The following is a 12,881-nucleotide window of genomic DNA, read 5'->3' on the forward strand; positions in this document are numbered from 1 at the left end:
ATTTAATTTTTTAATATTTATTTAAATATGATTTTAGTGCATTTCGTTCTGAATTTTTTAGTGAGGACTAAATACAATGAACTCAAAAAACTGAATTTCATAACGAGACTTTAAAAAATCGCTCAAAAAATAAATGACGGTTTTTGCTTAAAAATGTTTTGTTAGCTAAAAACCCACAACTTCGTCATTTTTTCTGTGTCCAAATTAGATTCAAATGCAACTAAATTATCGAAAACCCGTGAGAAAAACAATCCAAATATGCAGAAAATAGGACAATAATCAAATTAAAATCACTTTCTGAATTCTGCGAAACGGAAAAGGTGGCGAAATTGGAGGTTTTAGATTTAAAAAAAACCAAGCTATATTCAAGAATTTTTTAACCTCCATAAAAGTTTCGTTCTGAAATTCAGCTTTTTTGGGGCCATAAAACAACAATTTTGATCTGTTAGTCATCATTTAACATCACAAAATGTTCTTTTTTTCATCACCACTTAAATCGAAAGTATTTCCGAAGAACTGGTTTTTGTTTTGCTTTTATTGGGCGAAAACCTATAAACAAAAAAAAACAAGAGGATAACTTTCCGTTGTGCAAAATAAAGCTGTCAAAAAAGAAGAAGCTGCATAAGGAAATTGAGGAGCAGACACAACAAATTGAGAGTATTCAAAAAAAACGAAGAGAGGAGAGAAAAAGAGTGGACATACACACCGCCCGTGTTCAAGATCATCTCATCATCGAACGATCCACAGGAGGGTGATTAAGCACAGAACTTCACACAGTTCGCCCGGGGGTTTACCCCTTCTCTCATGCCTCTCGGCGTCTCGTCAATGTTTCATAACACTCTCACGGGCGGCTCGCTTTCGAGGGGCGCCCAGCAGCACCAATCGGCCAAAGACAGAGAGAGAGAGAGATAGAGAGATGGAGGGAAAAAGAGAGAAAAAACCAGAGAATATGACGCATTTCGGTGGAGGAGTAGGAGGAGTAGGAGAAAAAGAAACTGATGAACACAGGCTGCGCGGATACGCGTATATACACACATATACAAACTACTTTTGTATTAGAAATATGTTCTACTTATGAAGCATCACAGAACCTACAAAAATATCAGTTTGATTCTTTAATTTGAAGATGAAGTAAAATGATTGGAAATTTGGTTTTAAAAATTTCAAGAACATCTCAAAAAATGGTGTCATCGGAGAATGTTTCGACTTTTCTGGAATATTGAAAATCTAATTTTTTTTAGTTAATTAACATTAAAATACAATTTTTAACGAAGTTTGTTTGAATTGATAAAAAGAAAAACACTAAGATAACATATGTATTCGTCCAAAAAATGTTAAGATATTTTTTTGAAAAATCTGAATCATTAGATTTCAGTGAAAAATTGAAAAATCGACACCCTCAGACCCAAATTCAGAAAAATCACGATAGAGAAACAAAAAAAAACCGGAATTATGGAAAATCCAAATTCTTTTTGATTTTTCAATTTTGGTTAAATTCTCGTCAATGTGAGATATTCAACAAATCAGAGATTTGCGCCGCCCACTTTTCCACTAATCAGAGGGTTGAAGTAGCCGGAGCGAATCGCTGATTGGTCCCAGCTCTCACTTTCGGAGGGAATTCAAGCAGGAGTACCAAGTATTTTTTAAACATTCGCTTGAAAAAAAAGAATCTTTCATTCTTTACCGATTTTTTTCGTTTTTCTTTTGTGTATTTTCTGAATTTAAGTCAATTTTCGATTTTTTTGGAGCCAAATTTTCCAATCACGTAGCTTCAGCTTTTAAAATAATTTTGTAGATCATTTTTTTCGCATATTTTGGTACAATTACAGTCTATAGGCGCACGAATTTCCAATTTTTGTGCACCTATCGACTGAAAATGTACCAAAATCTGGAAAAAAAATGCGGCAGTAACTTCTAAAATGTGCAAAATAGAGAAGGCATGGTTTTTTTTTAAATATGACTCGAATTTTTTAAATTTAATTTCAAAAAGAATTTGAGAAAAAGGAAAATTAACTAAAATTCCCGTTTTCATTAGCAGAATTTTTGGACTTTTCTTCAAAAAAAGGCTAGTTTCTCCGAACTCTGAAAATTAAGAACAAAGATTGGCTTCGTCCGTCAAGTGACAAACATCTGATTATCATCGAAGCGGAAGAGACTAATCTCTTGTCCCTCCGGCTCCACGAGCATCAGTGTAAAGTGAGACGCCCGTGTGCTTATCGCATAACAAAAAAACAAGATAAAGCGACGGATAAATAGAAATAATCGGGTTTCGAAGTGAACAAAATCCATATTAAGTCAGAAGAGTGGGGAACATTTTCTTTTTTTAAATCAACAGTTTATGGGGAAATTTTTCAAGAGAGAGATAGAAATTATAGAGGAGGGAACCAACAAAACGGGGGACTTTCATGGGAAGAAAATACGATAGGGAGAACCAAAAACAAATATATTAAAAAGAACAGCGAAAAAAAAACAATTAGAGAGCCTCGATTCTCTGATTCACTTCATGGACGTTGTTGTGCGTTTGCTTCAGATTTGCGATGAGGACTTTCAGGCGTTTCTGGAAAAAAATCAATTTTTAAATGGAAACCCAACGAGTAAATATTATATACCTCGAGTAGAACCCATTGTTCCGTTCCGAATCTTCTGTGCTGGTAGGAGCTGACGATGAGAGTTCGGGCCATTTCATTGATTTTTCCGGAAATCGCGTTCACCTGAATCGCGTCGATCACAAATTCTTCGAGGGTCTCATCGGCAAGAATGTCCAATTGTTTGGCCAATTCGTCGAGACTGATTTCCTGAAAAATTCAGCAATTTTTATTTAATTCGGACGTTTCAAATGTTATATAGCCAACCGACGTTTCCATATGGGTCTCGCCACGCAAACAACGAGTTACTGTATCGTAACTTCACATTTTTGCAATATGGGTCTCGGCGCGCTAAAAATCCAATTTTTCAACGAAAATTCAACATTTTCGCATTCAAAGGTGTTCAAATAATTTTGAGCTTTCTCTAACTGAAAAATTGTTAAAATTCGAGATTTCGCTCTTTACAGAAATGGAATATTCAACATTTTCCACAAAATTATAGGTTTTTCGGGAGATTTCCTAGAGACGAGTTATTGTAATTTTAAGAGATTATGACAGGTTTTTAACCTAAAAATCCTCATTTTTGGCCGGGTTTTCATTCGGAAAAAGTCGTTTTTTAGTCTTAGAATCTGCAAATTTGCAGTAAAAAAGTGTGAAATTTTGGTTTTTTGTATTTTTACACTAAAATTTTTACGAAAATTGCATGTTTTTAACCTGGAAATCCACATTAATGGATGTTTCTCATCCGAAAAGTTTGCAATTTATAATTTTTAGCTTTACATTTCAGGTTTTCAGCTTAGAAGTGCTCTTGAATTTTGATTGGAAGGTAAATGAAAAATTTCTGCGAAAATAAAAAAAAAACATATAAGCAGTTCGTAATTCGAGCTACAGTAACTCGTTGTGAGCGTGGCGAGACCCATTTTCTCCTCTTTAATCGTCTATGTAATATCATTCGCCAAAGCCGTTATTTAGTCTTAAAATCTGTAATTTTGCAGTCGAAAAACGATAAAAATGTGTTATTTTGACACTAAAACTTTTCCCTTGAATCATAAATTTCAATAAAATTGCTGCCAAGATTTTCGAAACGAGTTACAGTAACTCGTTGTGAGCGTGGCGAGACCCAGTAATATCCAAACGTACGTTCTTCTCTTCAGCAAGCGACATGAGTGTCAAAAGACGGATCTTCTTGAGAAGAATAGTCTCGTCAACCTTCAAGTGCTCGGTGACAAATTTCGGATTCTTGGCAACAAATTCCTTATAATCCTTGAGAGTTCCAGAGATGAACAACTCGAGAGCTGTGAACATCAGTGGATCGGAAGTCTTCAACGCTTTGACTGCACTGAGTCGTTCGAGATGATCAAAGGAGAATGATTTCGGATCGACGACAGCAGTTCTAACACATTCCATAGCATCATCTCGTGCTGCGGCAGCGTCCTTTTCTGTGTATGTTCCGAGAAGTGCAGTCATAACCTGGAAACACTTTTTTAAAGGTTATGAGGACTTATGATTTTGGCGTTTTAGCTTGTATTGACTCAAAAAAAAATTTCGTGATTTGAAAAATTTCTCAAATTTCTACGGCGATTTAAATCTCTCTCGAAAAATTTCGCTAATTTCAGCTAAAATCTCTGATTTGCCAACTTCTCGTGTCCCAACGGTCAGAAATAAACTTATTTCGGTGGTTTTCGGTAATTTTTTGTTAAATTATGGAAACTTCAAATTATGAAGAAAAGGTTCAATTTTGGTCCAATCTTTGTTGTTTTAGACAAAAGTCGGTCCACTTTTTGGCCAACTTTACAGGCCATTTTCAGTAGAAATTTTGTCATTTTTGGTTTACTTTTCGCGCTTTTCGTTCAATTTAGTCATTTTAGCTCAATTTTTAGTGGAATTTGGCCATTTTGGTTCAATTTTGATCGAATTTTGTTCATTCTTTGGCGAAATTTTGGCATTTTTGTCCACTTTTGGGGTTTTTGGCCAAATTTTGAACATTTTGGTGACATCACCCTCAAATGTACCGCAAACAACAAAACAGTGTGAGATAAGAGACCAAGATTCAATAAAAACTGTGTTCAAGCCGCGAGACGGGACAGTTTGCAAAATTGAAGACTTTAGCAGAAATTAAGCAATATTTAACCGCCATAATTTTTTTAAAGGCAGTTTTTGTGTCTAGCTAAGTATAAAAACCGATAGTTCTTTATCAAACCCACCTTGGCAGCCTGATCAACTCTCTGATCAACAAGAAGTGCACGATGAACTGCTCTCAAGATCTCGCGTTGTCCCTCGACTGGCGTCTTCCATGTGTTGAATCTATCTTGAAGAGTCTCAAGATTGCATTCCAGCTCTCCAATGAGTCTTGCTTCAGCGCACATATCAACGAGCGCCTTGAAGATCTTCTCCTGTACAGTATGGAAGTTCGAGTATCCCTTGTACAAATTCGAGAGCACACGAACGGCGATTCCGGCGTGACTAGCCCATCCGGTTCCCTTGTAGAATTGTGGAGCAACATTCTTGATGAATGAGTCGACGACTGGCTCACACTTCTCGCCTGGCACAACGACGATAAGAGATGATATCGAGTTGAGCACCAGATCGACGTCCTGGGACCATGAAGGAAGCACGTTGAGAGTGGAGCAGATTTCGATCATGTTTTGGGCGGTCTCTGATGGTCCTGAAATTTTTTAAATCCAAATTCTGAAGCAGGGCTGTACCGCAAATCTTTTCTGAAAGTTTACGTATTTCCATGGGAGAAATTCTACAAAATGATCTATTGCATCATGTTGTTCTAACATTTTTCATTAAAAATAATGTGAAAACATAGAAAATCACTTTGTTTATCTGAAAATATCGTTGATTTTAGTTGAGAAATGGCAATTTGTAAGCAATTTTCAAATGCTTAAACTAAAATAAATACTATTTAAGGCCAAATCAATTGATTTTATATATTTTTAGAACAATTTAAATTTTAAAAAAAGTGGGAACAACATGGTGCGATAGGAAAATTTTGTAGAATTGCCGTTTCCACATGATATATTCAATTTTTTGAGAAAGAAATTGATACAGAAATGTTGAAAAAGAGTCGATCGACCTGAAAATGATAAAGATCCAAAAAGATTGGATTAATCCATAATTATTATATCGAAAAAATCAGCTTTACAAGTTTTCCGCACCATTTGGATCAAGCTTCACACTATCGTGCTTGTTGAGGTATTGACGGAGCTCTTGGAGCTGCTTGACATCATCAATGTAGGCGAAAACTGGAAGCTCACGAGTGTCAGCCATCTGAAATATTGTACATGCAGTTTAGAAAATATGGAACTGTGAACGAGCAAAAAGGAGAAATGCACATCAAACTTCAACTCATTCACCTTTATTTCGCGGCGCTATCAACCGTTGCGATCTTCTCAATGTGTCCTTTCCGAATCGCTTCCAGCTGTCTCTGGCTTCTTCTCAAATGATGCTCAATGAGCAACAGGTCACTTGGCTCGAAACGTGTTGCAGCGGCGCGGAACTCGTGCCGAATATGCGTGCGAATGCTCGGGTCACGGCCACGGGAGGCGCGCAAAAAATCACGGTAGGTGGAGAGAACGAGCTTTTGAAGTTTGCTGTGCACTACTCCTCCGCTCATGCGAATAGAGACGAGCCGAAAATTATTCAGGAATAAAATACAAAAAATATGCTTGGAAACGAGAAAAAGAGATATAATAAAGCGTAGAGAACGCCGAGAATATGACACCACAAATACAACAAAAAAATGAATATTTATTTTCATTATAACAACTAAAACTGAACCTATTCAAACCCATCGAACCAGCTGGTAACCTCGTTTTCCCCAACAAACAAGGGTGAGATCGGAGGCATTTTCCAGGAAAACGTCTGCTATTGATTCCGATGGAGATCTTTTCTTCTCTCCATTCACTGAAAATGCTCCTTGTTGCATCAAAAGATGACCTTTCCCACTGCCTAGTCGAGATGCGTCCGCGAGTTGGCCCATTGTTGCTACCTGGGAAGAAAAAGAATAAAATCTTCGACAACTAATTTTTTGATGCTTACATTCTCCTTTTTCAAGTCAATTGTTGTTCTGAATAATTGCAATACTTCACTTCTCGACAATCCCGATAAATCAGCCTTCTTGGCTCCAAACATTGCTTTTGTACACCGCATCGCCACTTCTAAACCTTCTTTTCCGTGCACAATTCGAGTAATTTCGGCGGCCAACTCCCTCTGAGCAATCCATTGTCCAAGATTGCTCCTATGATTCTTCAGAACATCTCTTATATGTTCGATATCTTGCAAACTGAAAAGTAACAGAAGCTCTTCCGCTTTGTCATCGTGAAGCTGCGCGAAGAACTGATAGAAATGGAACGGAGACGTCTTCGTCGCATCAAGCCACAGCGCACCTCCTCCTTCAGACTTTCCGAGCTTGGCACCAGTAGAATCCGTCAGAATCGGGAAGCATACTCCTGCAGCGAAGGCTTGATTCATCATTTTCTTAATATAGTGAGCTCCAAAGTCCAGGTGACCCAATTGATCATATCCACCAAGCTGGAATCGACATCCATACTTTTCGGATAACGTGTACCAGTCGAATGCTTGCATTGTTTGATAGCTGAATTCAGTGTACGATAATCCAACTTCCAGCCGATTCTTTATCGTATTCATTCGAAGCATCTTTCCGACTTGCATATTCTTGCATTCTCTCAGGAAATCTCGTAGACTAATCTGAAAAATATAACATTTTCTTTCTCATCATAGCAAGCCGAATGACTACCTTTCCTAGCCAATCATTATTGTTCACGATGATCGGCTTCTCGCTTGATCCCGGCGCGTTCTCAAAAATCTTGCAGATCTGATCTGTTACTTTCCTCGAGTTGTGCATAATTACATCGCCGGCCAGAAGACCCCGTTCTGAAGGTCATGATTTATTGAGTTTTCAGCGCTTTTCTAGGTAAAAACCTGATTTCTTTCCGCTCGGATCTCCAATACTGGCAGTGAATTCTCCGATCAATGCAATTGGACGTATTCCAAACTGCTGTGCACGAATTAAATTGACGAGAATCAGAAGATTTCCAATGTGAAGGCTCTCAGCAGTTGGATCGAAACCAGCATACACATAAGGTGGAAGCTGCCTGAAATTAAATGGATTATTTGCGGAATTTCGTAACATTCACAAGTTCAACCTCAAATCTTCGCTACATTTAGACAGCAGGTCCGTTGGATACGAGTGTTGCAGCTGTTTTCTCGCGTTTAAGTCGGTGATGTAATCCACGAATGAGCTTTCTCTGAAAAAAAACGAAAAATTAGAATAACCCACTAGCAATTGACTCACCGAGGTGCACGTACCGTTTTTAAGGCCACATTTCCGATTCGTTTGCTGTTGAACATTGTGTACTAGCGGTAGCTGCATAAAAATATAATAGAAATGATATTTTAGTAAAAGAAAATGATTAAAATCCCGTTTTTAGGGACCGCAGTTTCCACAAAACTCCGCGCGGTGGTCGGAGAAAATCCTCGGCCACCCGGCCACGAAAACTCGGCCATTTTGCATTTTCACCATTTTTCATTAATGCTCATTTAAATTGGTTTTCAGCCGAAAATGTGTTAGAAAACCAGCATCTAGTCGATTGAATTAACAGTTAAGCAAAATATAAACTATAGAAATATAATTTCTTTGCAGAAATAACGTAATGACAGTCAAAAATTGAGAAAAAAACAAGGAAGAAAGATTTATCGGAATTTGAAAATATCTGAGTATTAAAAATAGGAAAAAAAAGATACACAGGTGTAATCGAGAATAAAGTTCCGGATAGTAACAAATCCTAGTTGGATAATTACAGTCGACCCGGCGGGGGGAGAATAAATAGAAACAGAGCGAGAGCACCAAGGGGAAAAATGCTAACAAATGATTCTATTACAGATTTTTCAAGACTAGGAAACCAGCTAGAGCTACTATGGCAGCGCCGAATGTGATTTTGGAGAGAAGATTCGAGTCGTTGAGGTAGAAAACACGACGGAGATGTGGATAAACTGCCATCATGGCGAGCTGCTCGAAGATCGGTGAAGAGGATTGGCCAATCTGAAATATCAAGAAATTGGAGCCGCAGTTGAAGCTTATAAGCTTATAAGCTAGCTTACATTGCCCGTCGAGAACTTGATCGGCTTCGGGAGCTCAAATTGTCTACAGAATTCCTCCGGCGGCACTTCCCATCGCTGGTCAACTTCTTCCCGTTCAACTTTCGTGGCAATCATCACACACGGTGTTTTTGTTCTGTAAATATTGAAATTATTGGGAATTTTGGGAATTGGAGCTTCAAAACCCACCTATAGAAATATTTCTGATAAACTGTAGCGCAGAACGCGAATGAATCCGGATTCGAGATATCATAGAGGAAAGCGACGACGTCCGCCGACGTCTCGCCGGATCCCAGCGCATCTTGTGGTGAGAGAACATCAACTTCACGCAAAAGCAGGTACTTGCTCTCCTCTTTCACTCGGACACGATTGATAACGAATGGAGAATGACGACGTCCTATTTGTGCTACATCAGCCATTCCACGTCCTGCTAGGGATTGCATGAAGACTGTTTTTCCAGCGTCCTTGGCTCCGACTACCAGGCATTGGAAGACTTTTCGGTCGGTTCCATGGTTTTCTAGATCCTTCTTCCGTTCACGAGTCACTCTGATCGAGTCGAGTGTATTCCCAGCACGACCTGAAATTACAAAAACTGAATAAAATGTATTTTTAATGAAGATTTTTTTTTCAAAATTTCCACCTGCCTGGAATTATATTTTTATTGAATTGTCATTTTTTATTACAACTTTCGGTAATTTATCCCGGCTTTTAAAAATATTTTGGCACATTTTGACAGACATTCATGAAACAACACGAAGAAGTTGGCGAATTTTGAAAATTCGTGCAGTTTTAGGTCCACTTCTCCTCCTTTATATAAAATTTAGTGAAAATCTCCAATTTCGCGGACTTTTACGTGCCGAAGTGATCGGAAATCAGTCAAATTGGACGGACAATAACGGAAAAACGAGGGATAAGCAATCAAAAGCTGAAATAAAATGTTTCCATCCACTGCGACACGTAGAAGTTGGCGAAAATATGAAATTCGGGCAGTTCTAGGTCCGCTTCTCCTCCTCTGAGATACTTTTAGCGTATCTTCAGCGTTTCCATCAGATCTGGCCTCAAATCACAAAAAAACATGAAACAAACTACCAAAAGTTGGCAAAAGTTGAAATTTTTTAGCTTTTTTTTTTCCCAATTTTACTCCTCCTTTAATATAAATTTATCGAACCAGGTCCGCTTCTTCCGACTGGAAACCCGAGATATGCTAGCTGCTCGAAAGTCTGTGTCAAATTGATGAGCGTTGTCATGTTCCAATATGCCATATATCCATTATATGTCAACCATCCTCGCTGATTTGTTTCCAGTGCGAGAATATTCTGGAATAAAACATTGATTTTCACATTTAATGGATTATATTTTAACCGACATCTTTGGTAATAACTGGAACCGGGCATACTGAGAAGAGATTCTGAAGTTCACTCGGAGAAAGACATCCATCTTTGTCTTCATCGTACTTTTCAAATAACGCCGACACGAATTGCACTCCTTCTGGTGATAGCTCGGTTGAGCAGCCCACGGGAATTGTGATTCTTGGGTAGAGATAATCTTCGGATAGCTTCAAGCTGGTCTCATAACCGAACTTCCGCAGTACCGCCCATGTCGTTTCGTGACGTCCTCGCTCAATGAACAAAAGATGAAGGTAGAGGAATCCGGCGAGCATCAGAGAATCATTAGCAACACCATCTGGGCATCCATCTGAAACCGCTCGTTTCACATCTTCCAGTGCCGTTGAGGTGAGTGGGATGCCGAAGCAAAGCTTCTGGAAATCGTTGAGCTCTGTATCACTGAGATATCCATCGTTGTCTCGATCGCAAATTTTGAAGACTCGAATCAGTGCTTTTCTGGCGCGATCTGTCAGTTGTTTGGTGTCTGCATCGTATAATGGCCTTGTTGGGTAGATCACAGCTTTCTGGGCGTAGTAGAAGATTTCTGAGACGTTTTTCATCGTGCGAGCCGAGCATTCAACGCAAGTTTCGACTTCGGTGTTCGCCTCCATTATGGGGAGAATCTTATCAGTATTATTCGCGGTCCCATCTGATTTATTGCCGACCAAAATGACCGGAGTCTCGTGGTATTCTCCGAAGGACTGGCGAATCAGGGGTAGCCACCTGAAAATTCAAAATTATTGATTTTTTAACAGATAATTTCAATTAAAACGTACTTTGTTTGAATTCCATCAACAGTGGACTCGTCTGTAACCGAGTAGACCACACAAATGACATTCGCCTGGCGGATTTCTGACACAATCCAATTTTCATCTGAAAAATTGATTGAATTAATTTATGTAAACGTTTCTAGCAATTAATTTACCTTCTTCCTTAATCGATAAGTCCACGATGCTCGTCGTGACGTTTTCCGGGGTGACATCCGCTGGTATGAGCACTCTGAATAGGAAAAATTAATTGAATTTAAATTTACAAGCAATAAAAAACCTGTCTAATCTCCGGGGAACTGCATCGACCCATTCATCTTCGAGAAGACTCATCACCAGCGATGTCTTTCCGCATCCTTCGTCGCCGATCAGAACGATTCGGACGTCGGCCAACGTCTCGTCGTCGCTCATTCTGTAATAAATTGAAATTTAGGCGAAAAATCGTATAAAACGGAGGCGGGATTGATAAATAGAAAGGTGAAAGCTCAAGTTCGAGAAGCGGTGAGTATATATTAACTGACAGAGCGTTTCCGTGAGGAGCAAATAGAAAAAGAGAAGGAGAAAAGGAGCGGAAAATGAGAAGCCACGGTGGTTCAATCGCTAGATGGAGGCAAACACGCTCTATTGCGAACAATTGTTTAAATTTCAAGCCTTTCACTCGGCATCGATTCTCTCCGTTTTTTGCCGATTTTAACCGTTTTTCCGTATCTTTTTTGTTATTTTTTTTTGTAAAATCGAAAAAGTGTGTCTTGTTTCAGGTAGTAAGCGAAAAAATTCGAGGAAAACAAAGGAGCGTCGGCGTGGGCAGCAAGGAAAACGAATTAAGTGAGTTTTTTGACGAGTTCTCTTAAAAAATCACAAAATATTTTATTTTTTTGATTGAAAAAGAGAGAGCTAAAAATTCTGAACAAGATACGGGCCGAATTTTTTAGAAATCGTACCTTCTTCATTAATTTTTTTTCGAAACTAAAATTTTGCACTGAAAATGGAGGAAAAATGATTTTTTTCGAAAAAAATCACAAAATGTTATATTTTTATTGCCGAATTAGAATCAGCTAAAAAATCTCTACAAGATAAAGGCAAACATATACACGAATCGTACATTTTTCACTTAAAATTTTCCAAAAGTAAATTTTTTTCACTGAAAATAGTTTTTAAAAACGTTCCCTTTTTCAAGAAAATCAAAAACTCTTTACGATTTATAGTTGTTTTATGATCAAAATTTAATTGTGTATAAGATGGAACTCAATTCATAGAGAAATCTTAATTTTTCATTAAAATTTTTTCGAAAAAATTTTTTTTTGTAATAAGAATTTATAAAATAATTTTTTTTGCCAAAAAAATCACAAAATGTGTTAGTTTTTTGCTTCAAAGAGAAAGAACTGTTAATTTTAAGCAAGATACAGAGAGAATTTTTTAGAAATCGTACATTCTTCAAGAAAATTTTTTCGAAACTAAAATTTTGCACTGAAAATGGAGGAAAAATGATTTTTTTCGAAAAAAATCACAAAATGTTTTATTTTTATTGCCGAATTAGAATCAGCTAAAAATTCTCTACAAGATAAAGGCAAACATATACATAAATCGTACATTTTTCACTTAAAATTTTCCAAAAGTAAATTTTTTTCACTGAAAATTGAGGAAAAAATTTTTTTTTCAGATGCCTCCTCCATCAAATCAATCAGCATGGTCTTCAAATCTTCTAAATGCTCGGAAACGACGATGGAAAAAAGATGAAGAAGACGAAAATTCAAATACTGAAAGAAATGCTTCCCTGGACCTAAACCTGTCGAATGTAGAATTGACAGAAGCTCTCGACAGAAACGGAGATGCGCAGATCACTCCTGAGAGAAGACGAGTGTCTCCATTTGTGGATTTTGATGATAATCTGGATGTGGAGTCGAAACGCAATATCGATTTGAATCTGACAATAACACCTGAAACTGATATTGTAAGTGAATTAATCCATGCTACAACTCGGATCCTAAGACGATTATAATATTTTAAAAATGATTTTT

General features: G+C 37.7%; 3 protein-coding genes and 1 non-coding gene across 5 annotated transcripts; all 4 read right to left on the bottom strand.

The window, feature by feature from the left end:
• Positions 1-1,310: 1,310 nt before the first annotated feature.
• Positions 1,311-1,435, bottom strand: K08F11.8. The gene has a single exon (NR_101912.1). It is a non-coding gene; the product is annotated as a small nucleolar RNA K08F11.8 (small nucleolar RNA).
• An 886-nt stretch (positions 1,436-2,321) lies between these two features.
• Positions 2,322-6,223, bottom strand: cif-1 (COP9/Signalosome and eIF3 complex-shared subunit 1). Its single transcript, NM_068217.7, has 6 exons — positions 5,948-6,223; positions 5,750-5,861; positions 4,790-5,250; positions 3,726-4,055; positions 2,610-2,795; positions 2,322-2,557 (listed from the first exon to the last, which is right to left on the bottom strand). The coding sequence occupies exons 2-6, from the start codon at positions 5,859-5,861 to the stop codon at positions 2,474-2,476; spliced, it is 1,173 nt and encodes a 390-aa protein (NP_500618.1). The 5' UTR covers positions 5,948-6,223; the 3' UTR covers positions 2,322-2,473.
• A 105-nt stretch (positions 6,224-6,328) lies between these two features.
• yars-2 (Tyrosine--tRNA ligase) lies at positions 6,329-8,092 on the bottom strand. Of its 2 annotated transcripts, none has more exons than NM_001392304.1 (6): positions 7,923-8,092; positions 7,760-7,861; positions 7,536-7,708; positions 7,351-7,487; positions 6,633-7,301; positions 6,329-6,582 (listed from the first exon to the last, which is right to left on the bottom strand). In NM_001392304.1, exons 4-6 carry the CDS (start codon positions 7,456-7,458, stop codon positions 6,376-6,378), a joined length of 984 nt encoding a protein of 327 aa, NP_001379855.1. In that variant the 5' UTR covers positions 7,459-7,487; positions 7,536-7,708; positions 7,760-7,861; positions 7,923-8,092; the 3' UTR covers positions 6,329-6,375. The 2 variants fall into 2 exon arrangements, with proteins under 2 accessions (NP_001379855.1, NP_741382.1); NM_171324.5 differs by having other exon boundaries at positions 7,909-7,980.
• A 200-nt stretch (positions 8,093-8,292) lies between these two features.
• miro-1 (Mitochondrial Rho GTPase 1) lies at positions 8,293-11,275 on the bottom strand. Its single transcript, NM_068219.4, has 8 exons — positions 11,144-11,275; positions 11,022-11,095; positions 10,873-10,969; positions 10,078-10,819; positions 9,880-10,027; positions 8,901-9,288; positions 8,715-8,847; positions 8,293-8,655 (listed from the first exon to the last, which is right to left on the bottom strand). Exons 1-8 carry the CDS (start codon positions 11,272-11,274, stop codon positions 8,491-8,493), a joined length of 1,878 nt encoding a protein of 625 aa, NP_500620.1. The 5' UTR covers position 11,275; the 3' UTR covers positions 8,293-8,490.
• Between the last annotated feature and the right edge of the window lie 1,606 nt (positions 11,276-12,881).

The sequence above is a fragment of the Caenorhabditis elegans genome, chromosome IV, assembly GCF_000002985.6.
Source record: "Caenorhabditis elegans chromosome IV".
Taxonomy (NCBI): Eukaryota; Metazoa; Nematoda; class Chromadorea; order Rhabditida; family Rhabditidae; genus Caenorhabditis; species Caenorhabditis elegans.